This window comes from Ursus arctos, unplaced genomic scaffold (genome assembly GCF_023065955.2).
Source record: "Ursus arctos isolate Adak ecotype North America unplaced genomic scaffold, UrsArc2.0 scaffold_23, whole genome shotgun sequence".
Classification (NCBI taxonomy): Eukaryota; Metazoa; Chordata; class Mammalia; order Carnivora; family Ursidae; genus Ursus; species Ursus arctos.
This window is the reverse complement of record NW_026622908.1, coordinates 45,223,718-45,249,200: the sequence shown is the minus strand read 5'-3', so window position 1 is coordinate 45,249,200 and position 25,483 is coordinate 45,223,718. Positions and strand designations below refer to the sequence as shown.

At 57.3% G+C, this 25,483-nt stretch overlaps 1 protein-coding gene across 5 annotated transcripts in view; it reads right to left on the bottom strand.

Annotated features, from left to right (window-relative positions):
• Positions 1–9,226: 9,226 nt before the first annotated feature.
• The window catches only part of ANO1 (anoctamin 1), a 157,694-nt gene continuing 141,437 nt past the window's right edge, over positions 9,227–25,483 (bottom strand). For 3 of the 5 annotated variants that reach the window (XM_057317268.1, XM_057317269.1, XM_057317270.1), the window contains 5 exons: positions 23,685–23,837; positions 18,270–18,322; positions 16,204–16,388; positions 12,604–12,709; positions 9,227–10,951 (listed from right to left, as the gene is read on the bottom strand). In XM_057317268.1, the coding sequence (XP_057173251.1) occupies positions 10,709–10,951; positions 12,604–12,709; positions 16,204–16,388; positions 18,270–18,322; positions 23,685–23,837 (740 nt within the window). In that variant the 3' untranslated portion in view covers positions 9,227–10,708. Of the gene's footprint in view, positions 12,710–16,203; positions 16,389–18,269; positions 18,323–23,684; positions 23,838–25,483 lie in introns of all 5 variants that reach the window. The other 2 variants (XM_057317266.1, XM_057317267.1) reach the window with 1 other exon arrangement.

Below are 25,483 nucleotides of genomic sequence, written 5' to 3'. Positions count from 1 at the left end.
AACGGAGTAAATTTGAAGATCTAATTGGCTCTATTCAATAATTCACGAACCAAACAGCATCCCATGTTGCAAGTAGAAAGCTCTGGAGAGCTGCGCGTACAAAACGAGGTTTTTATAGGCAGAAGGGGAAGAAAAGGAAGTTTTCTAAGGAAGAGTGGATTGTTCTGGCAAGGTCACCTTCCTTTGGGGGAAGGTGGGGGTCTATCATGCAGATCACCCCTCTAGTGCCCAGCAGGGAACCCCAGATCGTTTAGTTTGAGGTTACATTCCTGGGAGCGGTGGACCCGGCATGTGAGTCTTGGTTTGCTGCCCTGGGGAAAAGTGACTCCATTTTGGGCCTGTTGTTCCTTTTTTTAACAGCACCTTTTGGCTGTTATGAATAATGCTGCTATGAACTCGGTGTTACATTTTTGGAGGGTCTCTCTGCCATGTGTAAAAGCTGAATAACCCTGATGAGAGATGAGGGTATGTGGACTGAGAGCAGGGGTGGGGATGAGAAGGAGGCAGCCTTCTTTCGATTTGGGGGTGTATGTAATGGAGGGGGACTGAGGACCCTTGTAAAGTTTGAAGGATGAGGAGGTCCTCTGACTAATCCAGGTGAGGTTTGGGTGGGTGGGTGGGGGTTTAGGGAGGACCTTCTAGAGATGTTGATTGGACAGTGACATGCACGGGACTAGGTTTTGGAACAGAGACCTTAACAGGAGGAGGAGACCTTAAGCAGGAGACGTTAACTGGGGAGTGTTCACCAGGTAGATGGTGTGTGTGGTGGTGAATTTTAGGTGTCAGCTTGACCGGGCTAAGGGCTGCCTGGTAGCTGGTCAACCAGAGGCTGGATGTTTCTGAGGGTGTTTCTGCAAGAGTTGAGCATTTGAATTGGCGCTCTGAGTGAAGAAGATGGCCCTCCCCAGTGCGAGCGGGCATCATCCAATCCGTTAAGGGTCCAAATAGAGCAAAACGTTGGAGGAAGGGAGAATTTGCATTCTCCGCTTGAGAACCGTTCCCCCACCCCATTTTCAGACATTCACACTCAGACTGAGCTATACCCCTGGCTTTCCTAGGTCCCCAGCTTGTGCGTTGTGGGACTTCTCGGCCTCCATGATCGTTCGAGCCAATTCCTATGACAAATCGTCTCTTGTATAGATCTCTGTATATCCCATCAGTCTGTTTCCCTGGACAGCCCTCACCAGTATAGTACCTGGAGCGCTTGCAAGATGAGGTCACCTCTGTGGAGGGAGCAGACAGAAAAGAGGGTCAAGGGCTGAGCCCTGGGGGTCCACCTGTTTGAGAGAAGTGGAGAAGACTGTGAAAGAGGCTGAGAAGGAGCCCCTCGAGGCAGGAGGTCAACCAAGGAGCGTCAAACCACACCCCTGCGGGCGAACCCTGTTTCTTTGTCCCTGCACATGTCTCGTCTCCTGATTTACCAAATACTTGGCTTCCTGCTCTGCACTTTTCACCCATCTCTCCTGCCAGAATGTGACCCTTGGAAGCAGGGGGGAAGGAAGCATTTGGTCTTTCAGCATTATGTGGGATGTTAGCTGTGAGCTTTTCTTCTCTTTTTCTTTTCTTTTCCTTTCTTTTCTTTTCTTTTCTTTTCTTTTCTTTTCTCTTTTCTTTTCTTTTCTTTTCTTTTCTTTTCTTGCAGATGCTCTTTATCAAGTTTAGGTAATGCTTCTTTACTCCTAACTTGCTGAGAATTTTAGTTGCTGCCATTGAAATAATAAATGGTTGCAGAATTTTGTCAAATGCTTTTTCTGTATCAGTTGATATGATTACATGATTTATCTTCTTCAGGTTACTGATGTGGTGGGTTGCATGAATCTTTCTTTTTTAAGATTCATTTATTTATTTGAGAGAAAGAGAGAAAAAGCATGAGTGGGGGGAGGGGCAGAGGGAGAAGGAGAGAGAGAATCTCAAGCTGACTCCCTGCTGAGCCCGAAGACTGACAAAGGGCTCCCCCTCACCCCCCTGAGATCGTGACCTGAGCTGAAATCAAGAGTCGGACACTTAACGGACTGAGCCACCCAGGCGCCCCGCGTGGACTTGGCTTTGCATGTCCAACCAGCCTCTCACAGCTGGAATAAATCCCGCTTGCTCATGGCGTATAATTCTTTTTTCACGGTGTTGGATTTGTTTGCTAATATTTGTTGTGGATTTTTGCGTTTCAGTTCATAAAAGTAGTTTTTTCCTCCCACTGTTTTTGGTTTGTTTCTGGTATCAGGGTAATACTGGCCTCATAATATAAGTCGAGAAGTGTTCCCTCCTCTTCTCTTTTCTGGAAAAGATTATGAAAAACTGGCGTTAATTTTTCTTCAGACGTTTGGCCGATTTCTCCAGCGGAAGAATCTGGGCCTGGAGATTTTTTTGGGGAAACTTTTAAATTATGAATTCGATTTCTTTGATGGTTATAAGGGCATTTGAATTGTTTATTTCATCTCGATTGAGTTTTGGTAGTTGGGGCAGCTTTTGAGGAATTGGTTCTTTTTTCCCCTCTAAGCTGTAGAAATTTGTGAGCATAAAGTTGTTTGTACCATTGCCTTGTTATTTGTCTTAGTTTGGGCACCCATACACATTTCCTTAAACCATACTTAACCTCCAGATAAAGACGACGAGGAGGTCATGATTCCACCTAACACGATAAAATGTATCCTGCGTCCACCTGAAAATGTGCTAACGCCTTCCCCAGAACAGGAAGTAAAGGCCTGGAGGGATGTTTACTCTTCTTTTTTTTTTTTTTTAAAGATTTTATTTATTTATTTATTTGACAGAGATAGAGACAGCCAGCGAGAGAGGGAACACAAGCAGGGGGAGTGGGAGAGGAAGAAGCAGGCTCCCAGCGGAGGAGCCCGATGTGGGGCTCGATCCCAGAACACCGGGATCACGCCCTGAGCCGAAGGCAGATGCTTAACGACTGCGCTACCCAGGCACCCCGATGTTTACTCTTCTGATACCGCCTAGCTTAAATACTGTGATGTGACATTCACAGTCCTTAGTTCTCGTGATGTAAAGTCAGTTTATATTACGCTATATGATAAGGGGATAAGAGAGGAAAGAAAACAAAGACACACACGCAGATTCATAGGAAGATCGGGAGGAAATACTCATGACACAAACACAGCCCTCATTTCTGTAATGGCAGTAGGTCCTGTGGTCAGGCCGTGTTTGTAAGCGCCTCCTTCCACCCCCCATTCCACAGGCCCTTTGCCTTCAGCAAGCACCCCAGCTGCTTGGTTCTCAACCTGGTGGAGTGACTTAACCCCTTCCTTCCTGGAGGGTCTGGACCATTCCTAGTCCTGCCTGGCTGGGGTCGTTGTGGTTTTCCATCGACCCTAACCCGGGGTGGTCCAACTATGAGACGCCCTACAGGACCCGCTGTGTTCCAGACACTCTTCCTTCCTTAACGCCACTGTGGAGAGTGGTCCCATGTGCCCTTGGCGGTCAGGATCAGTCCCCCCCCCCAACGCTGTACCTCTCTTCTCTGCCTGTAAATTCAGGGGCCCAGGGGGCGCAGGGTGGCCGGGCGGCAGTCTGAACTTCCAGGCCACTGGAATCACCGTCTTCTGACGGCAGCATCCCTCCCTCTGCAACGGAGACCTCAGGGCAGCAGAGCACAAGGTCGTGGGGGCGGGGAGCGAATGTTCGGCTGGGAGGCACTAGGGGTAATAGTGAGTGGTGCCCCGGCCATTTCCACCCCCCGATTCCTGGGCCCGTGAATCCTGGCTCTGGGAGACGTGGCCCCATATGTCGGTCACTGACTCAGAGCACAGACGACCTTCAGGAGCCCGCCGTCCCGGCCCTGCAGGGTACTGCCACCTCGCTGGGGCTGGAACCGAGCCTTCAAAGTCCATTCCACTGTCCTATCAGCCAGCGGCTACAGGATGGTGGGCTCACGGTGAGACCACTGAGTTCCGTGAGCGTGAAGCCACGGCCCCACTTCGTTTGCCGTGGACCGAGCTCTTGTGCAAAGCTGCGGGTGGGACACCAGGATGGCGGGTGGGACACCAGGATGGCGGGTGGGATGTTCTAGGGGTCCATGATGTCTCGGTGGAAGTGCCGCATGAGGGGAAGGCAAATCTGTATCCCGAGTGTCTATTCCAGTAAGAACAGAGCCCAGCCTTCCCACCACGGGGGCTGTCCAGTGCCATTGGCCTGCCATCAGGTGGCTGGGTGGTCGCCCCAGGACGGGTGCCGGGTGAGGGCTCAGTGTGGGTGTCCGCCGCTGGCACACGGGGCACGCAGTGGGGGCCAGAGCCGGGTGCGCCTTGGTGCATGACGTCCCTGCTGCTGAGCCACGCGTGGCCTCCACCGCTGCCGCCGCGGCCACTTTGTGCAGGAGCCCAGGGGTCAGTGGTCAGGGTGGCTGGGGAAAGGGGCTGCCTGGCACCCCCAGAACAGGCCATCCTGCCCTCCTGACGATAGAAGTCCACTGCCGAGCTCCCCCTGTGGTGGGCATCACACGGGGCACAGATATCTCTGTTTTCCCTGTCCACACACCTCTTCTCCAAATTCCCTTGTCATCAATTTCCCGGTCTGGTCCTTCCAAGTCCCCGACCGTCCAGCCGAACCACTGGCCACAGCCCAGGAATCAGCGTGTAATCTCACGTCTGGCTGTTTCTCCTTCCGAGCACAGTGCACAAGCAGGTGCACTGCCCAAAGTCCTGCCCCCCGGGAGGATTTCCCTCCACCACATCCTTCGGGGACATCCTGGGGAGGGGCTGTAGCGTGGCAGCTGTCCACGCTGGGTGGCATCTCCTGAACCCGGGACAGACCCACCTGTAAGCTGGGCCTGAGCCTTCTTTGCCCTGTCAGCTGACCGGAGGGGACCCCACAGGTGTACCTGGATGTACAAATACCTTGTTGAGCCCCTGATTCCAATTCTTTTGTGCGAACACCTAGAAGTGGAATTGCTGGGTCATATGGTCAATCTATTTTTAAGTGTTCGAGAAGCCACCGCTGTGTCTCCACCGTGGTCTCACCGTGTTATGGTCTCACCTGCCGTGCACGGGGGTCCCGTCCTCCACATCCCTGCTGACTCTGATTACCCTCTGTTTTTGGATAGTAGCCGCCCCAGTGGGTGTGAGGTGGTATCTCTCTGTGGTTTTAACTTGACTCATGGTGCTGAGTATCTTCTCACGTGCCATTGGCCATTCGTCTGTCTTCTCTGGGGAGATCTCTGTTCAAGTCCTCTCCCCATTCTGCACTGGGCGGCTTGTCTTTTTCTTGTTGAGTTGAGGAGATTCTTTCTATAGTCTGGATAGGGCTCCCTTATCAGAAATACCATTTGCAAATGTTTTCTCCCATTTTGTGAGTTGACCCTCATGTTGACTGTGTCCTTTGATGCACAAAAGTTTAAAATTTTGATCAAGTCCTTTTACGTATTTTGTCTCAGTGTTGTGCCTTTTTCTGTTGTTTGTTTTGTTGTTTGTTTTAAGAGAAAGCATTTGTTGCTTTCATGGATGCAAACTGATCTTGGGAGGACAGTGAGCAGAATCATCTCCTTTCTGTTTCTCCTTGTCCCGAGTTCCTCTGGGTACTTTTTCTTTTGTTTTAGTCTCATTTATGATAAAGTCTTTCCTCAAATATCCAGGGACTGTGGACTTTGCTTGCAGGTTGGTCAGTCTTTTCCAAAGAAAAAGACCCTTTCCTGATGATGGGAAGGCATACATTAGGGCAAAAAATGGCCCCCCACAATGCTCACATTCTCCTTTCCAGCGCTGAGTTAGTTTACGTGGAAGAAGACGTGATAAAGATCCAGCTGTGGAGCTGGGGAGATTGTCCTGGGTGATCTCCGGGGACCTAGTCTAACCCCGAGTCCTTGTCAACAGGGAAGGACTGTCCCCCATGGCTGGCTGGAAGACGGTAGAAGGGGTCCAGCTCTGCAGATGGCTCGATTGTAGCCCAGTGAGGCCTGTGTTGGATGTTCGACTTATGGTAATAAAGATAATACTTTTGTGTTGTTTTAAGCCCTGTAAGTTCGTGGTCATTTACCCCAGAAGCAGCCAGAAAGCTAGCACAGATCCCGCGGGCTGTGGCTTTTCCTTCCCTGGTGCAGCTCCCACAGTCAGCCAGCAGAAGGCAGCAGCCACCGACAAGCAGAACCAGGCTCCCCGGTCTGCAGCTGGAAGCAGGTCAGGACCCGTCACCACCCGGTGGGAGGGGTGTTCAGAGGCTGCTGAGGGGTTGTGACATTCTGAGTCCTGGCTACAGGTGTGTGTGGCAGTCGATTGCACACGTAAGATGTACAGTTTCCTAGATGTCATGCTGCAGTAAAAATGTGGGGGTGGGGGAGAGCCTGGAGGGCGCAGGGGTCAGGCGTGAAGAGAAGGGGGGATGAGAATGGAACACAGCAAATCAATTACTTGGCGGAGCGGAGGAAATCAGCCCTCAGCATCTACAACGTTACCTTTTCCCCAGGGAGGCATCCCTGGCAGGCTCCTGGCGGGAGCGGCAGACACCAGCCCATCTGAGGAAACCAGGTTAAAATACCTGGGTGGTCCAAGTCAGCGTGTCAGGCATCACCCACTCCTCTGCCAAGAGTTGTGTGAGTGAGCAGTGGGTGGGCTGCCTGCCGCGGACACATCTGTGCTCCAGAAGGCATCAGAGCTTACCTTCCACATTCCCCCTCACCTCCTCCACCAAAACCCCTGCCAGCTTGACTCCGAGGTCCATGCAGCGCAAAGGCAGAAAGCCCCAGCTGTCAGTCTATTTGCCATCCCCATCCATCTGTCCATCCACCCACGCATCCACATATGTATCATTCCATCTATCCATCCACCCTCCTCGCATCCACCCATCCATTCGTCCATCCGTCATCCATCAGTCCATCCATCCATCCATCCATCATCCACCCACCCATCCATCCATTCACTTACCCATCCACCCATATCCATCCATCCACCCATATCCATCCACCCATATCCATCCATCCATCCATCCATCCACCCATATCCATCCATCCACCCATCCATCCACCCATATTCATCCATCCACCCATATCCATCCACCCATCCACCCATATCCATCCACCCATATCCATCCATCCATCCATCCATCCATCCATCCCTCATCCGTCCATCCATCCATCCACCCACCCATCCATCCATCCCTCATCCGTCCATCCATCCATCCACCCACCCATCTATGCATCCATCCCACCCACCCAAAGTGACATGCTGAAAAGTGGGGCTGTGTTTGTTGTCAGATGGCTTGAATTTTCAAATTCATTCTGGGTTTTTCAAATTCATTCAAATCTGGGTTTTTATGTAGATTTACCTGGTTTTTATATATTATATCAACTAAAAAAATTAGCCAGCACTGAACCTATCAAATGGAGATTGTCTTGGGCTGGATGCAGCTCACGGCAGCCCCTACTTTAGGAGGGAAGCAGAATCCCCAAAGCACGAGTGACCCCAGCCCGACCTCAGGCCCCTGCAGGCCACTGCCCATCACTGTCCTCTGTGCATGGGCACCACACCACTCCAGGACCAGTAGCAGACACTGTTCAGTGTTGGGGGTCATGGGGCCTAGGTTCGAGAGACGGCTGTGTTGCCGGTTTGCTGTGTGACTGCTCTGGAGCCCTGACCCTCCCTGGGCCTCATGGTTCCTGTCTGAAATAACAGTGCCAGCTGACCAGCTGATCTCTGGGGGTCCTTCCACGGCCAGATCCCAGGTCTCTGTGACATCATCTTTTGATTTTCCTCCACGCACCTCTACCACCCTCATCCAAGCCCTACTATCGCCCTCTGCATTTCCGCAACACCCCTCTCTGGCTTCCCATCCATCCCACTGCAATTCCCGCCCCCCCCCCCACCGACAGCTGCCATGACCTCAAAAGGTGGGTCAGATCCCACCACTGGGCTGGTTAAAACCACTCAGATCCCGTTGTGGCATCTACCACCAAGCTCGAAATCCTCACGCAGCCAGGGAACCCTGTGTGAGTTGGTCCTGGCTACCCCTCCCACCCTGCCTCCTGCTGCCTTCCATGCCCCTCCCCTCCAGTCAGCTGTCTGCTGCCTCGGGGCCTTTGCACTGCCCTTCTGCTGCCTGATCTGTCCTGCCTTCCTCCAGGACTCGACATCCTGCCTGCTTGTTGCTCAGGCCCCCAGGGTCCTCCCTGACCAACCCTGTTCTATTTTATCAGCATCTCTTTCTTCCTCTGAAACTATCCGGTTCCGGGGTCCATTTTCTGGTTAGGCACCTCACACCCTCTGCAAGAAGTCTTTGCCTGAGGGAAGGGACCAGTCCACTTTGTCCACTGCTGTGTGCTGGGACATAGCATGAATGAATGTCTACAAGGTCTGGGTGCCAGTCTTGGCTTAGGTGCTAAGGAGCCCTGTGACCTTGGGCAAGTCACCTCCCTACTCTGAGGCCGCTCCTCTGTCACGTGGGCCCTCACGGCTTGTGGGAGGACCCATGGGGAGGGGAGGTCCCTGTGATGCTGACCCCGGGTGCTGCCTTCATGTCTGGACAAAGGAAGCACTTCCAAAACTTTGGAAGGATGTTCTTGACAGCGGGCAGCCGGGACGTTGGGAGCTTGAGCTTTGCAGATTTTCTTGGAGGACGCAGGAACGGAAGCACTAGGGGGCGCCGAAGCTCTCCAAGGTGGAACCACGCGGAGAGGTTTCTAAGGACTGTCCCCAGCTAGCAGGGCTGCGTGGCTTTGCTGGCGTTGGCTGTGAAAAATACCTTTCTTTCATGAAATGGTGGTGATTAGAGGTGGTAGTCTGGAAAAGGTCCCCACGTGCCCAAACGAACACACTGGTGACCCTAGGTGGGTCCCCAGGAGGGTTGGGGACATTTCAGGTCCACGGAATCCTCAGTGCTACCGTATTGGGTTGGTGGGACCAGGGGTGGGAATTTCAGGGTCGTGGAAGAGGATGCTGGGAAGGTGTGAGCACGGCTCCCATCCCAACATAAATGCAGGTACGGGCACGCGTGCACACGCACACGTGCCCATGCAAACACATGGATACACAGAGTGCACGTCCATGTGCACACAGCCCGTGCGTACACACATGTACACACGTGCACACACAAGCACACGCATACACACACTCACAGAGAGATGACGTCCCAGGAGCACCCAGAACAATGCACGCGTCTGGCACTGGGGGGTGTGGACGCCCAGGGTCCCTCCCGAATCTGCAGCTCAGCCAGGGGGCCCTGGGGACAGCCTCTCGAGCTTCCTGGGGTACAGGTCACACGGACAGCGTTCGAGTGAAGACAGTGGTTGTGTATCCAAATTTATTTAGTTGCATGAAGGTCCAGCCACGGTCCTCTGTGAATCTGTGTACATTCACTTTTTAAAAAAAAATGGTTTCCATAAAAGGATTTTGGGTCATCACCTAATTTTTAATACAATATTTATATACAAAAACCCCATTTCCAACTACTTACTGTACAAGAGAAACTAGGAGCGCCCCCTCGACTGCAGCAAACACATACGGACGGCGGTCGGGGTTGGCGGCCGAAGGGGCTGACCTCACGCCGACCACACGTGCACGGCAAACGCATGTGCTGTGTCCCCGCCCTTCGATGAAACATTTCTTTTTAGGTTTCTCTTGGTGCTTGAGAAATTTCAGAGAATTGGTTAGCGTATGGCTGCAAATTTAGATCACGCCTGCCACCTGTGAGACTCGTTTGTACAGGCTTTAAAATGGTAACTGTCCCACAGTCACATTCCTGTAAGTAAAAATATAGAGAAGTGTTACCAAAATAGAAGCCTTTATTAATAAAAATCTTTGGTAGTAACAGTGTTTCAAATTCCTCGCAACGATATTGGTTAACTAATAAAATAAACTCCTTCCACCTTGGAGCGACAGAGAAAAACCCTCAAATCCACCCTAGAATTGATTTTTTAAAAAATCCAATAAATATTCTAAAGCTGTGAATGTTCTCCTGATGCCTTAAGACTTCTTGGAACCTGAAGCCATCGTTAGAAATGCCTCTGGGGTCCTCTCTGCTCATTTTCTGCCCACCTGGTTTTCTTCTTCTTTTTTTTTTTCTGTCCCACCAAGTAGATGAACAGTTCTGAGGTCGGCTCACGGCGCAGGGGCAGGTGTGCAGCTGACAGTAGGGACCCCGACAGCGTGGGCCACCTGCCGCCTTGAGGGATACCTGCTGCCCCGAGGTTCTCCAAGAGTAAATTCTAAGCTCACAGGCCCTCTGAGTGGACAGGGCCAGGGCACCTCTCCTTCTGGCTGGAGGGTCTCGGTTTCTGAACTTACAGAAAACAGAAGATGAAAAGCCGGCTGACTTTTCCGACCTGGTGGCAGGAGAGCCTTCTGGAACGGGTGTCAACCTCGTTCTTCCATTCTCCCTCCCAGACTGCACGACGTTTATCCAATGCTTTGCAACACCATCTCAAATCTCTCTAAAGGCATCGGGCAGATTCGAAAAGACACTTCCTGGAGGCCTCTGCTCACCTTCCACTGCAAAGGAGACCCGTGGTTCCCAAGAACTGTTTCTGCAAAGCGCCCGCATGCCCGCGTGTTCTCACCCTATGCCCAGCGACCATTTTGATTAACCTTGAATACTAAAGATAAAAAAATTCCCTGCGTATGGTTTTGTGCAAAAACAAGGAGGAAAAAAACAGAAAAAAGACAGAAGAATGTTGTCCCATCAGAAGGTGGTCTTCCAGGTTTGCGGCGAACACAGGAGCCACCGGGCCTGGCTGGGGGAGGGCGCCCGTCGGCTGGGGGGCCAGGGGCAGCTACAGGGCGCCCCCGGGGTACTCGGGGCTGTCCAGGCAGGCTTTGGGGCCATGGTTGTTGCACGGCTCATCCTTCTTCCGGTCCTTCTCCATCCACGTGTCCAGCAGCTGCTGCTTGCCCTGCTCTTCCCTCATGAACAGCTCCACCATCAACACCTTCTCCTTGTGCACCTGCTGGCTGATGTCCTTGGGGATGTCCGGGATGACCCAGTCCACGAAGTCGCTCATGAACATGACCAGGTTCTGGAAGGAGAGTCAGTGTGTGGGGGTGGGGAGGAGGATGGCAGGAGATGCTCCCCACCTCCCCTGCACCCGCCTCCGCCCCCACCCCGTCACTCCCAGCCTGCAACCTGAGACACATACTTGGGGCTCCCTTGGCCTCGGTTTCCCCCAAGGTATAAATGAGGCAGGAAACCAGCCAGCAGGCCATCCAGAAACGGCTGCTGACTTCTACAAAGACTCTGAGCTCAGTAAATAGCAAGTTTCTGAATAATTCTGAATCCCAGGCCTGGGAAGCTTAAGAGATGACTGGATTGGTCAGCATCACCAAATAGAACAAGTGTCAGGCTTTAAGGAAAATCGTTAAAATGGAAATAGCACAAAACCCAGAGGGAACTTAGTCTCTGAGAATGCCACAGGCCCTTCTGCAATTTGCGAGGCCTCCCGGGGCCACCCTGAAAGTCTGCTCCCCCTCGGAGACACTCGGGTGCAGAGGAAACAAATGATCTGCTTTTACAGAACTGAAATCGGTTTTTAAAACCTCTGTCCAGCTATCCCTTGTTAGCACATCTGGCTGTTAGCCACCTTGTGGATGGTGCTGGTGCCCCCCGACCCTTTCCTGGCTGGTGCTCCCAGCCCCCAGCTGTGGCCAGTGCTGGCTGCTGATGCTCACAGCTGCCTCCTTTCCAGGAAACCCCCTCCCATCTGCCTCTTCTTGGTCTGAATAGACCACAGCCAGTGCCCAGCCGACACGGGCAGACAAAAGGTGCTCTCTCGCCTCCAGTGGGGCCTGTGTGTGCTGGGATTCGTGCTCTGGATCTCCCTGCAGGATCAGGTGAGGCTGTCTCCAGCCGAGACTCCCCCTCTGTTGCTCTCCCTCCTCTCTCCTGGGCAGCTTCCTTCAATAACCCACTTGCACAGAATCCTTGTCTCAGGCTCTGCTTCTGGTAAACTCAGCCCCAGATGCTTGTTCCCACTGCAGAGTGTTATGGAAAGCTGAAGGTGAGGCAGCAGGGCCTCAGGGGGTGGAAGTCTGCCTGCAGCCACACTCTCTGTAAACGGCAGAGCTGGGGCTTGAATCCAGTCCCTGGGATTCCAGATGTGAGGAGTACACAAGTGAACCGTGGCTGGGCCCACGTGGCTGAGGATGCCCCCCCAGCTCTGGGACTGTAGTTGCTGCGGGCACCAGGCTGGTCCCCAGTCTCCAGTCTTGTCCACTGGGAATCCCTTTGACCTGAGTTCTTAGCCCGTCCCCTCCCCAGAGACCAGACGAAGCTGGGTGCCCTGGCTCCTGGCCAGGGGCTAGAGTCGGCCGGAACCCCCCTGCCCTCCTCCTGCCTGTGCTGGTCCTGTCCTCCGGGTGTCTTCTCTACACAGAGGTGGTGAGAAGCCGAGCTGGGTCTCCCTTCCTCCCCGTCTCCTTCAATAAAGACCACTCGTATCAAACTAACCCTGTCTTCTCCGAAAAGGTCCAAATCCCACCACCAGTGCTGGCCCAGGCCCTCCCTCTGCCTCCCTAGGACGTGTCCTTGTACAGGGACCCAGGGCTGCCAGGCCTCCAGGTCTCCCAATGCTCCCGACGTGGGCCAGCTCCGGCCTTCTGACCCCGTCCTGGGCTCAGAACACTTGCTCAGTGCCCGCTTCTCAAACCTTCCAGAAACGAGGGCCTGCCACACCTGGAAGACGATGACGAAAGCCAGCCGGGCTGCCAGCACGGCCCAGAAGTCCTTGGAGATGTCGTACTTGTGCTCTGACCACGGGGGCTCCCGGTAATCTTTGTACCTGCAGAGACAGACAGGAATCAACGGGGGGTCTTCAAGCAGAACCGGGGGTCCTGGCTGGCGCCCTGCGGCTCTGAGCTGGCAGCAGGAAAGCCTCCACTGGCCTTCGTCCTCTCTTCCGGCTGCAGCTTCTTGGCTGTTCTCTCCTTGTCCGTACACAACCCTGTCTGCCCCTCTCCCTGACGTAATGGTGTAGACGCCGCCCACTGACTTCCTGCCGAGCAGACCCCCCCCCCCCCCGCCCTGCCGGGGCCTTCCCACCGACCCTTGCTCTATGGAACGTGATCGTTCTTGCTTGCCCGTCCACCGCCCTGCTGGCCCGCACTGTCCCCCCTCAGAGAACCCCGCGGGCCCCGTCCTCTCCTGCTCAGAAGCCCTGAGATGCCCAGTGTGGGAGCGTGGTGAGGATGATAACCGGGGTGCTGTCTCCCCCCAGGCCCTCCAGCTGCACCCCGAATTCAGAGGCTACTGTTGGCTTTAATGGGGCTGATCTTGTGCTGCACATGGGAAAAGCTTCCCCAAGGCCGTCAGAATAAACTTGAGGTGGGGCAGTTTCTGGGTTCAGGGAGGTAGGTCACCCCTGCTGGTCGTTGAGGTCTAGTGGCGGGGAGGCCAGAAGAGGAGGCACCTGGCTTTGGGGGCACAGCCCTGGCCTGGCCCTGGAACCAGTGACCACCTTGCTGTGTGTTCTCGTGCAGTGGCTTGGCCTCTCTGGGCCTCAGTCTGGCAAACTCTCCGTCACATGAGAAGCATTTAGCGAGCAGCTGCTATGTTCCAGCTCCCATTTCAGGGGCGGACATTCAGGAATACACAACAGACAGGGCCTCTCACCCACAGAGCCTTACTCCTGGAGGAAACTGGACGGGGGCTTCCGAGGAGCCGCTGGGTGCTAAGCTGCCAGACCCAGAGATCGGCTCGGTCTCTCTGGGAACGATCCTATCTGGACGCCAGCTGCAGACTGACACAGGACTTGTACAACCGCTCTCTGATGGGAACAGGCAGCCCCTGTTCTCCCAGCGTCAGAGGCCACGCACACTCACTCCTCCCTTTTCTTTCTGTGCTCAAGGCCAGCTGCACTGAGATGCTAGGAAATATGTGGGGGTCGCCTGGCAAACTCCTAAGCATCCCTCAAAGCCCACTTAGCCCTGCCCAGAGGCCACTTCCCATCATCTGCACTGACCTCAATCAGAGACGATCTTACGTTTTCCTTGCCTAGCTCTGGCACCCAGCCTGCCTGCGCCCCCGGGGAGGCTGATAATGCCCTCTCTGGGGTGGCTCTGGGGATGAGATGAGACCGTGCCTGCCTCATTGCAGACTTAAATGGCAGCCGGCAGCGACCTGAAGCTCTGAGTGCTGCCCTGCGTCTCCCACACCCACCGCCCCAGGCTGGCCTGGGTGCTGTGCCTGCTGCCACCAATTCCTGCGAGAGGCAGCTTGCGTGGGTGCGGCTGGCGAGGGCCTGGAGCTCCCAGGCCTGCACTGCAGGATCTTGGCCCACGGGCGGGGAGGGCCTGGCTGGAGCCCAAATCCCGGGGAGCGGAGTGGTCTGATCCACGGTCTTCTGACTCCGTGGGGGTAAATCTACAAGACTCTTATAAATGGGTCTGGGCTCTGTCAGCCTGGCCTCTCCCCCATGTGGCCAGGACCTGGGCTGATGCGTGGGACGGAGCTGCTCCCTTAGCCAACGTCTGGGACCCAACGTCCTGTGCTTGGAAACCGAGGCTAGCGCCGTGAATAGCCACATGGACATCTCAGAAGGAATTTCTGACCACATATCTTCCTGCCTCCTTTGCTTGTAATTCCTCTTCCTCTAAACTGGGCCTTCAGCGAAGTAGGTCAAGCTTGTGCGCTTAGCGTGGAGTGTCGAGACAATGCAGGGAAAGTGTCGGTGCCACGGGAGGAGAGGGGGTCCGGGGCGGGCGGCCACCTGTCTGTGCCAGCCTGGAGCGTGCGTGTGCTGAAGGACGGGAAGGGTGTCTGGAGCCCCCTTCCCTGCACTTCCGGAGCCTCAGGCTGTCCCCTCTCCAAGGTGACCACGCCAAAGCTGGGAGGGGATCATTCCCGGCCTCTCTGATTTTCGGGCCCCTTTACACGCGTGTGGAAGCGTGTGGGCGGGATTTGGAAAGCTGGAGCCGGGATGGGCACTGCAGGCCTTGCGGTGTCACGCGCCCTGTCTCGTTGGCAGACCCGGCTCTAACTCGTTCCTTTCCACTGCCGTACCTGGGCCCAGGGCAGGCGCCATCCCCGCCCTGACGCAGAAGAGAACACCGTGTGCCTGCGCCAGAGTCGCTCAGGGCCAGCGGGGACACCCGCTGTCTGCGGTGCTGTCAGGAGCGCCCGAGCCAGGGACGCCTGCTTTCCTTTGCCCCATGGCTCCGGGCGGGGGGGGTGGGGTGCGTTTTCCCATTTCTTGAGCCTGTCTTATCGCTGCAAGTTACTTCATGTTGTTCAGTACCCTGGACCCTAGCAGCTGCCCCCACTCCCCTTTCCTCAGTCAAGGTGACAGAGACATGCCAGCCAGCCTCATGGACCTATGTGTCAAAGAGGGGTCAGCGGCCTCCCCGTGCAGGAGGGACCGAGCTTTACCGCACGGGCTCTGTGATGTGTATTTTAGCCCCTGAGGTCTTTTGTGGCCTGGATCTCAGCTGGGTTGGAGTAGCTCATACTGATTCCCACCTCCGTGCTTTTGCCCACATTGTCCTGTCCCCTGGAGTGACCCCACTGTGTCCACCCTTCATCCGGGCTTCTAACTACGATCCCCCCTTTATACTGATCTGCACCGAGGTTCCTGGATAGCAGGGACTGTGCCAGTCCTGGATCCCCAGACCCTAACCCAGGGTGGCACAGGTAGAAAATAGCTCAGGGAATGGCCAGGTCTCAGCTCTGCCTCCCATGCCTGGCCCTGCCTCCATCTTTCCTGGGGTGCTCCTTGCACACCCCAAGCGTCTGGCCAGCAGGTGGGGCCCCACAGGTCTGGCCATCTCAGTTGGCCTGCCCAGCATCCAGTACCCCTCCCCCAAGTCAGAGCACCCTGTTTTCCTGAGGACCTCTTCATTCTCTGACTGTGACCCCACCCCTGGCACACGCCCCAGCTCTAGCCTCTACCCCCCGGCAACAGCACTTCATTTAGGGATGGACACGTGGTCCACGACAGGCCAGTGAGATTTCACTCCGACTTTTGCTGACTATTGAGAAAGACATCTGCCACCAGGATGGCTGGGCAGACAAGGTGTCTTCACTGCCTCCAGAACCCAATGCCACCATGGAGGAATGCAAAGCTGGGAGGCAGTGCCAGAGGGGGCCTGACGGCAAACTGTAGCCCCTGGATCCAGCCATATCTGAAGCTATCCTTGCCCTCTTAAAGAAAGGAACTAGTAAGTCACTTCCCGCCGCAAGCTCGAACTCCGTGACCTGCCTCTGAAAGAATCCTTGCTTGAACAGGGGTCTCCCAGAAACCCACATGTGTCTTTCAGAAAGAGACGCTGAGAGCCATACCTGCAGATCTGCACCTCGTAGCCCAGGTCCAGGGGGTCACTGGGGGCCGTGCCGTTCTGGAAGTCGCTGACGTTGAAGGAGGACAGGGTGTGGTTGACGAAGCCGTGCATGGTCCCGTTCTCGCTGTACATGTACAGGTAAACCAGGCGAGGGATGAAGTCGGATGTGAAGGAGATGACGAACGCCTGCGCCGGGGACAGGGCGGTGAGTGCAGACTCCCGGCCGGGTGCGGGAGGGGAACTCGCCCCAAGAGAGCCCTGGGGCCTGGCCACGTGACACTCTGCCCACAGCTGGCAAGGTGACCAGAATGTTGGGAGGACCTGGGTGTAGGGAACGGGACAGCCCTGAGCAGGAAGGCCTGGGGACAAATGCTGCCTCTCACTGGCTGTGTGGCCTCGGCCAAGCCACCTAACCTCTCTGTGCTCTGCATGCTTCACCTTCCTGGTGTACTTGAAAGGGAACGTGGGAGTAGAAAGAGCTTTGTCAACGGTGATGTTCTGACTCAGCTCATCCCATTCCAGAGCCGTCTCTGGGGACAGCTGGTGTGGTGCCAATACCAGAGCAGGGACTGAAAGCCTGGCAGCCTGGGGTAAGGTCAAGCCCTGCTGCTTTCTGGCTGTGCGGTGTTGGGTAAGTCGCCGGGCCTCTCTGTGCCTTGACTGTCTCACCTGTATGACGGGCAATGACAGTCCCTTCCCTGAAGGCTGTGTGTGCACGAGTGGGTGGATGCATGCAAAGAGCGTAGAAGGGCCTGGAACATTCTAGAGGCTCGAGAAATGCTAGCTGCCATGACTACTATTGTTGGTTGTTCCCGTGAGAAGTGTCGCTGGTTTCCAGTTGCTCACAGCACCCCTGTGCTCCAGACGGTTGCATCGCATTCCCAGCACTGCCCCCCCAATCAAAACGTGCCCTCCCCCCTTGGAGGCCTGCACCCTCTCGCCCGCCCAGGTCAGGATGAGGAGCTGCTGCTGCCCTGTATGCACGCTCTGCCTGTCATGGCCCTTTAACAGGGGTTTCCGAGCCTGGACTGGGCAGTGGGGCCGCCTCCAGCAGGGGAGGAGTGTCCCAGGGCTCCAAGAATCTCTTCTCCGGGGCTGAGCTTCACCTCCTGTGCTGTGGGGGCCCAGTGCCCAGACCCAGCATCGCGGGCGTGCAGGCCCCAGGCTGTGTCTGCTCCAGGGAGTGGCCGCCTGTGTGCAAAAGGTCAGCTTCTGGGGCTCGGGCTCAGCCTGCCTGCAGGTGGAGGGGTGAGGGTCACGGGGTGGTGGCACTGCGGACCTCCGAGGCTGTCTAATGGTCGTTCACATGGCTGGGGTTCAGCCCTGGCTTTGAAGCATGGGCTAGGGACCGCTAGACCGCTAAGCCCAGGGTGATCCAGGCCCTGGAAGAGTCATGTGGACCTGGGTGGGCAGAGGGCTGGTTCTCATGACACAGGGGCCACCGCCCTCCTAACCTCAGGGGGAGGAGAGGACATGGGGGTGGCACCATGTGGCAGGAGGGTGTGGATGAGATGCTGGGGAGCAGGGTTGCCTGGCAAGAGGCTGGTGGGGGCAGCAAAGTCCTCAGCAAGCTATGTGTGTGTAGTAGGCTGGTGGGCTTCTCGCCCTCGTCTCCGTGTTTCTGCACTTCCTGAAACTTTAAAGAATAGGCGTGCATTTCATATAAAGGGACAAAGCTAACTTTTTAAAAATGAGAGAATGATTGCTAGGGAGGAATTTCTGTCTCTTTCCGCCTCTGTCTCTGCCCCCTCTGTCTCTCTCACTCTCTCTCTCTTATATTCTCAGAACTCTGGGGAGGGAATGGAGTTAGGGGCCAGGGTGAGTGTGGTGGAGAATTTTGCTCAAGGTTATAGAAAAAGGTCGAGGAGAATTCGTCGTTCTCACCCACAGCTCATCCCAACCTCTCAATAGACCAAGGGACATGTCTGAAGAGGAGAAGCTTCCAGAAGCCTGGGCTGCACAGAAGCTGGAGACAGAGACCCCACCCGGCTTCCCTGCGAGGGGCACCCAGCCCCCTGGCAGCCCAGCCAGCACTTCCGTCTAGCTGAGGCCCCTGACGTCACTTACGTTGATGATGACGGCCAGCTTCCCGACACCTCTGAGAATGTTGTACCAGATTCCTGGGGGGGGGGGGGGGGAGAGAAGCACAGTTTCAGGTCGGCTCAGCAGCAGGCTGTCAGGAACCCCGGCCAGCAGGCGAGCAGGACCGGCTTGGTCCCTTCCTCGGTGGGCAGGTCTGTGGGAATGAGCAGATGTTCTGGAGCTCGGGGGGGATCCTGGCTGATGACAGAGCCTCGGCGGTCCCGGCTCAGCAGCTGTTTGGAGGCAAACTGGAGCTTCTAAAAGGGGTGCTTCAAATCAGCTGCTCCCTGAGTGGTTCTGCACCCGTGAACCTGCTCGGACTGCTAACTGGCCTAGATGAAGCCTTTCCTTCCAGACGGACAAAGATTCAATTTGGATGTGGTTCCTGCCCAAAAGCGTCCACGTAAGAGTAGGTGCAGACCAAACCCATGAGGTTTCCATGTCTTGGCCCTGACATGTCGCTCTGATGCTAGAAGAATTTAGGGACAGGCCTCTAACTGTATGTTGGGGTCAAAGAGCAATGCCAGGGCCCCGGGCTGGGGACGCTGGGGTCACGACCCGAGCAGAACGACCTGACGGCAGTGAGGTGCAGAGCACTTCCTGTCTGGGTGCCCCCGTTTCTGCCACCCTGAGGTCCAGCATTGCACCTAATTATGGGCGAGCAGAAGGCCATATACGGCGGTCCTCCAGCCTGTGTGCAGAAGGTCAGCTTCTGGGGCTCAGGCTCAGCCTGCCTGCAGGTGGAGGGGTGAGGGTCAGCGGCCAAACAGGCGGTCCTCCCCTGGCCTCCCCAGCAGGACTGGGCCAGCGGCCAAACAGGCGGTCCTCCCAGCGGCCAAACAGGCGGTCCTCCCCTGGCCTCCCCAGCAGGACGAGGCCAGCAGGGCCCGGCGAGGGAGCGCCTTATCTGAGGGCCCAGAGCAGGCCAGGCCTGTCAGGGCCCCTGCCTGACCCTCTCCTCCAGCCCAGCTGGGCCCTATCAGGCCAGGCACGCATCACGGGCACTGTGGGCCTCAGAGCCCTGTCCCGGGTGGTCTCTCCCCGCCCTGGACCCCGCTGAGACGGGCATAACCAGCACTGCCGAGAGAGGGTGGGAGGGGAGCGGCCTGGTATGCGTGTTGTTATGGAAGAGTGTGGCAGGCTGGGGAGACCGCCGCTCGGCCAGGGGGAGCTACCAGTGGGCATTTCTGCCCTAGCAGTGAGCGCTGGGAGGCCCCCTGGACCCGTATCTGCAAAGACAGCGAGAGCACAGGCCCACGAGACCTGAGAGTGGAGGCCGCAGGCTCAGACGCAGCCCTTGAGGTCCTGTGCGAGGCGCACCGGTCGCTCGCTCCGCAGCCCTGGCGGGTGACCGCTCCACACAGCAAGCGTTTGGTGGGCACTGCGGACCCGTCTCTGCCAGGCTGTGCGGGAAGCAACGGCGGCCTGCCTCCTATGAGCAGCCCTGCCACCCAAGGGAGCCAGGCCCTGATCCGCGATGAGACGGCATGGGTTCTGTTCCGGCTTCCCCACGGAAGCAGTGGTTCTCAACCTTCTTCCCTGCTGGAACGCGCGGTGCACACTCTGGTACCAGGTCCACCCCACCCTGTCTGGCTCCCCTCAAGAGCACCGACGGGGATGCAAGAGAGCGGGCGATGGCAGGGGTGACGCTTCCTTACAAGGTCAGCATTTCTGCGCTTCCTGCCCGGCTGCTTGGGGCTGGGGGCGTCTCTGCAGACTCTGGGCTCCCGGGGAGGCTGTGCACTGCACATCCTTGCTTCCCTCCCGGGCCTCGCATGCTGTCTGGCACCTGGGGCTCGGCACTGCTCGCTTGACATTTGCTGAGTGACTGCAAGAGCATTGAAAGCTCCTTCCAACCAGGCTGCTGGCATCAGAGCATGATGGCAGCCCTTGGGCCACATCCCGGCGCATGGGTGTTTTGTAGGGCTCTCGTGCTACTTGAAAATGCTGACTGGTGTTTACAGATTGGGATGATGTGTTTTTAAAAGTCTGGACTTGCCGTTTCTGAAAGAGCCTTGCTCCCAAACGGGGCTGGTGTGGCTCCACCGCCCCTTCCAGGCCATGCCGTGCACTGTGGGTCTGTTCTCTGCATTGTTCACTCACTCACAGGGCCCGCCGGGCGCTGCAGGGTCTGGGTTTGCGACCTCCAAGATCGGATGCTGGGGGCTGGCTGACCCCGGCGCAGGTGAAGTGTCTGGGGCAGGGGGCTCCTGGGGGAGGCGGCGTCACCTGAGCGCAGCACGAGGAAGGGAACGGGTCTTGCACCCGCCCAGCTGACAGGCCAACGGGTGGAGGGAGGGGAGCGGGGGAAGTGGGAGGGACCAGGCTGGCCTGTGCGATGGGCTGGAGAGCTTCCCGGAGCCCAGGACCGAGCATACCGTACAGGCCCCGGGGCGTCTCTGTGTCCAGGCCCCAGATCCCCGGGGGACCCCACACCAGAATCATGGGTTTTTGTTCAAAAATGCCACACCAGGCGCCAGCCCCGGCCCTCGGGCTCAGCCTCCCTGGGAGTCTTCAGCCTCCCTCTGTGCTACCGGGAGGCAGGCTGCAGAGGACGCCACGCTCCAATGACCTCCAGATGCAAGAGGAAACTTTCCAGGCTCCTTGTAGGAGAACCTCAAAGGGGAGGGAAGGCGCTGTCTTCCTCTTTAAGGTGTCCCTGCTGTCCCCGGAGACAACAAACCCCCTTTCCGAGAACGACACAGCCAGGTGTTTCGTCTGGCCTGACCACACGCGGTACGCAGGAGCCCGACGCGTGCAGAGGCTGCTCACTGGGAAGGCTCAGAAGCGTATGTGTGAGAGCAGGAAGCAGGCAAACCAGCTGTCAGAGGTCAGGGCTGGGAAGCTGGAGCCGGGTTCCCACTGGCAGGGAGCTGGGTCCCCGCAGTGACTCACCACGCCTCCCCTCCCAGCCAGAGCCTCCCCCAGCCACCCCTGGTGCCCTGGGTGCAGCCTGTGGGGGCCACCGGGCCGGCGTCCCCTCGGGGCCCACACGGATCACAGGAGGAATACAAAGGCTTGTTCAAGGAAAGTTTACCGGGAAAGAAGGGCAGATTATGCCTCCAACCAACCAGACAGGAACCAGGAAGTGAGCAGCTGACCCGTAAGAACAGGGAACGAAGGGGAGCCACGGGCAGGAGAAGGCAGACGTGAGTCCCAGCCTCACCGGTAGTGGGAAGGACCACGCCCGCGACAGGCACAGAGGCTGGGAGGTGGCCGGGGAGCTCCCTTTGACCCTGGTGGGTTTGCGGGTTTGAGGACGAGGCCGCAGGGGAAGTGGGGCTCTGCCAAAGCAAAGACACACCCACTGTGCACCTGCCTGGGGCCTCCGGGCGCCTGAGAATCAGGCCTTTGTCAGGGGAAAGTGACGAGGAGGCCACACTCTGTCTTTACTGCCACCAGGCACAGGGCTCCAGAATCGCCAGGGCTGTCCAGGGAGCGCCTGGCCAGCTCTCCTGTCCACCCCTTTCTTTGCGGGCCTCTGGTGTGCAACGTAAGCTTTTCCAGGCAAACCCTCTGCTCACGGAGGTGCTACAGGGATGGGTGGTCCGGAGGGTGGAGGGCTGGGGCCCTGGGGTCTCCGGTTCCAGCTCAGCCTTGGTAACCCCTGGCCTTTGTCTCCCCATTGGGAAAACAGGACGGAGGATTTGCCCAAGCCCCCTCTAGAGGTTCCCTGGAGGACCCGCAGCCGAAAGCCCCAGGAAGTGATCCAGGCCACATGCAGCCCTCTGGGGTTCACCCTCAGAGCAGGGCATGAGGAGCTCACGGGAACCCTGGGGGCAATGTCTTCATCCGGGGAGGGGACTTGTGAATGCAGCCTGGGGCCCAAATGCAGCTCACTGAGCCCTGAGTGAGAACGATGTCTTCACGGCCCACAGAGACCGCGGTGCCTAGGACGGTCCTGCAAGGGAACCCAAAGCTGAGCTCGAACCCGGAGCAGCAGCAACCCCAGGGCTGTGGCGTGCGGGGTGCGGGGTTCGCCCCACAGCCAGGGCTGAGGCAGAATCAGGCGCCTGGGAGCCAGAGCAGACTTCAGAGGGCCAGTTAGTTCAGGGACTTTTAAAACCTCTTAAAATCACAAGCAAAATCTGCCAGCAAGTCCAGCTGGGAGGGCGTCTGCGGACTCTCTGCTGATTGGGTCATCCAGAGGGTGACAGACAGAAGGGCACAGACGCACCTCTGTACTCGAGCCCCGGCTCTGGCTGGCGCCCCTTGCTACAGAACGCCAAGGTTTCCCGGCCGTCCCAAAGCTGGGCCCTGAAGGAGTCCCCGTGGATGCCACAGTGCAAACGTGGCTGCGGTGAACCGCACAGAATCACCCACACGTGTGACACGCGGCCACACGTGAGCGTGCGAACGGCACTTCGTGCCATTCAACCTGGGAGAGCGCGTGTCTAGGAGGCGGTGCTGGTGAGCGGCGGGCACGGCCACACCACCAGTGCCACCAGGCGCCAGGGCAGGCATGGACCGAGGAGCCCCACGAACACGGGGGGGTTGGGATGGCCGAGGAGCATTTCTGACGAGGACGAGCCAGTGCCAAGGGCTGGAGAAGCCCCCGCCTTCCAGCTGATGACGTCTGCCCTGCTGACGTCCTATCACCCTGGCATCCTGTCCTCATCTCGGAAAAATGACAGATAACACTCCTAACACGTCCATCTTGTGTCTGCCACCAGCGAACGCGGATGTGCCGTTTCAACAAAAACTGTGTCAAATAGGACTCCCAATCAATGTATTTTTGTAATTTTCCCATCTAATTTCAAGATAAAATATAAACTTTCTTGCGTTCACCTTGAAAACTGGTCCGGGCTGCGTGAAGGTGACTCACTGTGAGACGATCAGCGTTGCTGACAACTCTGGCTACCAGGTTAGCCGTCGTGCTCCCCGTCAGCGCACCATCCCTCCCCCGCTGCCTCTCCTGCACGATGATGGGCAGGAAGCCCTCGCTGACGGGGGTTAGAACCTTCTCGGCCCTGACTCTCCAGGCAAGACACACAGAGCTCTTCCTGCTTGTGGACACTGAATACACTGCACGGAAAGGCGCCCGCTCAGCCCCTAACACGAGCTTCCCACCCGTCAGCTCTGTCTGGGCGCTGGGGCCACACAGACAGGAGGGTGGGGTGTTCGCACCTCGGGGACCTCCTAGTATGGCCAGATGTCGAGATATTCAGACACCCAACATGTTCTGGAATGTTCTCTCAGGAGTGGAGAGGTTGGGGTGGGGGTGCGAAGGAGCCTTGAGGTCTCCCGCCCCCCACGCTGAGCCCCCGAGTCTGCATCCAGGAGCCTGTGGGGACCCCATACCCAACCCTGGTCTGCCGGCTCTGGATCGAGCTTCTGGGGAGCAGAACCCCTCCTCCAAACCCAGCACACGCACAGAACCAGCTTCCGAGAGTCACTCACCGATGTCCTTGGCTCTGACAGCCACCGGCCTGCGGAGCTCAGTGACGAACTTTTTGGCGTCCAGGCGGATCTCGATGATGTTATTAAGCAGCGCGAACAGTGGGGCCAGGGGGAAGGATGCGACGAACAAGGTGACGAAACCAAACTGGATGACTGCAAGGAGAGTGGGACGGTCAGCATGCCGCTGCACCCCACGGCGGGCCCCCACAGCAGGTGCCACAGCTGAACACACGGGGCTGGCGGGGTCTGGCTGGCTCCCTGCCTCTGACGTGCCCCCTGCACCTGCATAAGAGGGGCCCTGGGGACGCTCCCACCACGACCCCAGGTGACCCCGGGCCAGGAGGGGGTCTCCAAATTTTGCTCTGGACCCCAGCATGGACTCCTAAATGACAAGCATGTAGTCACTAATCACACATCCAGTCTTGGACCATCATCAGTGATGGGGAAAAGGCCCCCGTGAGCACGAAGGCCCAGACTCGTTCACCCCATAGAGGGCTGGCAAGGGCCCCGGGCAGGGCCCCGGTGCCCAGTAGCTGGGGGTCCCTGGGACCTGAGGGGCCTGCCGGTATCGCTGCGTGTCCAAGAGCCCCCATCGTCCCCTTCCTTGGGCCTTGGGGACGGAGCTGCGTGGGCCCACCGTCCAGGACAATCTGGCCCCTCTCAGTGCCCACTCTCGGACCATCCCCATCGTCACCAGGCCGGCCCTGGGGCTTGGACTTTGGATGCTACGGCCAGCACAGAGCTGGGCTCCTGGGAGAGGTCAGGTCAAGGTTGCTGAACAGCATAGGGGAGGCTGGTTCATGACTGTACAGTCTGTCCCAGGGCTCTCACTGTCTGCCAGGTGGTAAACAAGGAAGCCGGCAGAATGTCACCGTGTGCCTGGCGGGCTGATTGTGGCCATTGTTAGAGCCGCTGGTGGGGGGCTCCGCGGGAGCCTCTGTCTGGGAACAGGGCCGCTGGCTTCTTGCTCGCCCTGTGGGCCTCCGTGGAACGCTTCTGTGCACGTGGTTGTGTCCGCAGGTGGCTCTGGCGGTGATGGAGGCCTCGGATAAACAGGGCCGTGGGCTCCACGTGGGCCGCTGAGGCCTGGGGCTGTGGGGTCCTCACTCCCGAGTGGTGCTGCCTCCTGCTGCGTGCGCCGGCCGAGAAGCGGCGGGGTGGGGGGTGGAGATGGCATGGGCCCGGGGCACCCCCAGCTGCCCTTCTCTTCAGTCTCGGGCACCGTGTGCTCCAGGCGCCCAGCAGAGTCAGTCCTCGGGGAGGAGACCAGCAGCGGGCGTGACGGAGAGTGTCCTGAGCTGCGGGGTATGGCTGGGTCACAGGGTGGGCTGCTCCCTGGGTGGACAGAGCCCCGTCCCAGGAGTTTCACCATGCCCAAAGGAAAGCGGGATGTGACCTCCAGCCATTGTAGAAATTAAACTCCGGGGAAGCGTCTGTCTGCCAGCCAATCCCAGGCTGCCCTTCCAGTGCCTGCCCACTGCCCCCCTCCACACCCCTCACCCGGGCAGGCAGGGGTGGCCCTCCTCCTGGATGCCAGGGCTGACACCAGACAGCCAGGGAGGGAGCAGGTCCATGGTGGTCCGTGGGGGTCCACAGGGGTGAGGGAGCTGCCTGCCCACCTCTGGTTCACCTTGGATTGCGTTCCAGGAGAGAACAGACAATGTCATCTGAGCACAATGCTATTTCCATTTTCTGTCTTGAGATTCTTTTCTTTCTCAGTCAGTGGCAAGGTGCTTCTTGAACAATCATCTGGGATGCTGGGTGTGACTTCTAGGACCCACTGGGCCAGCAGGAGGGAA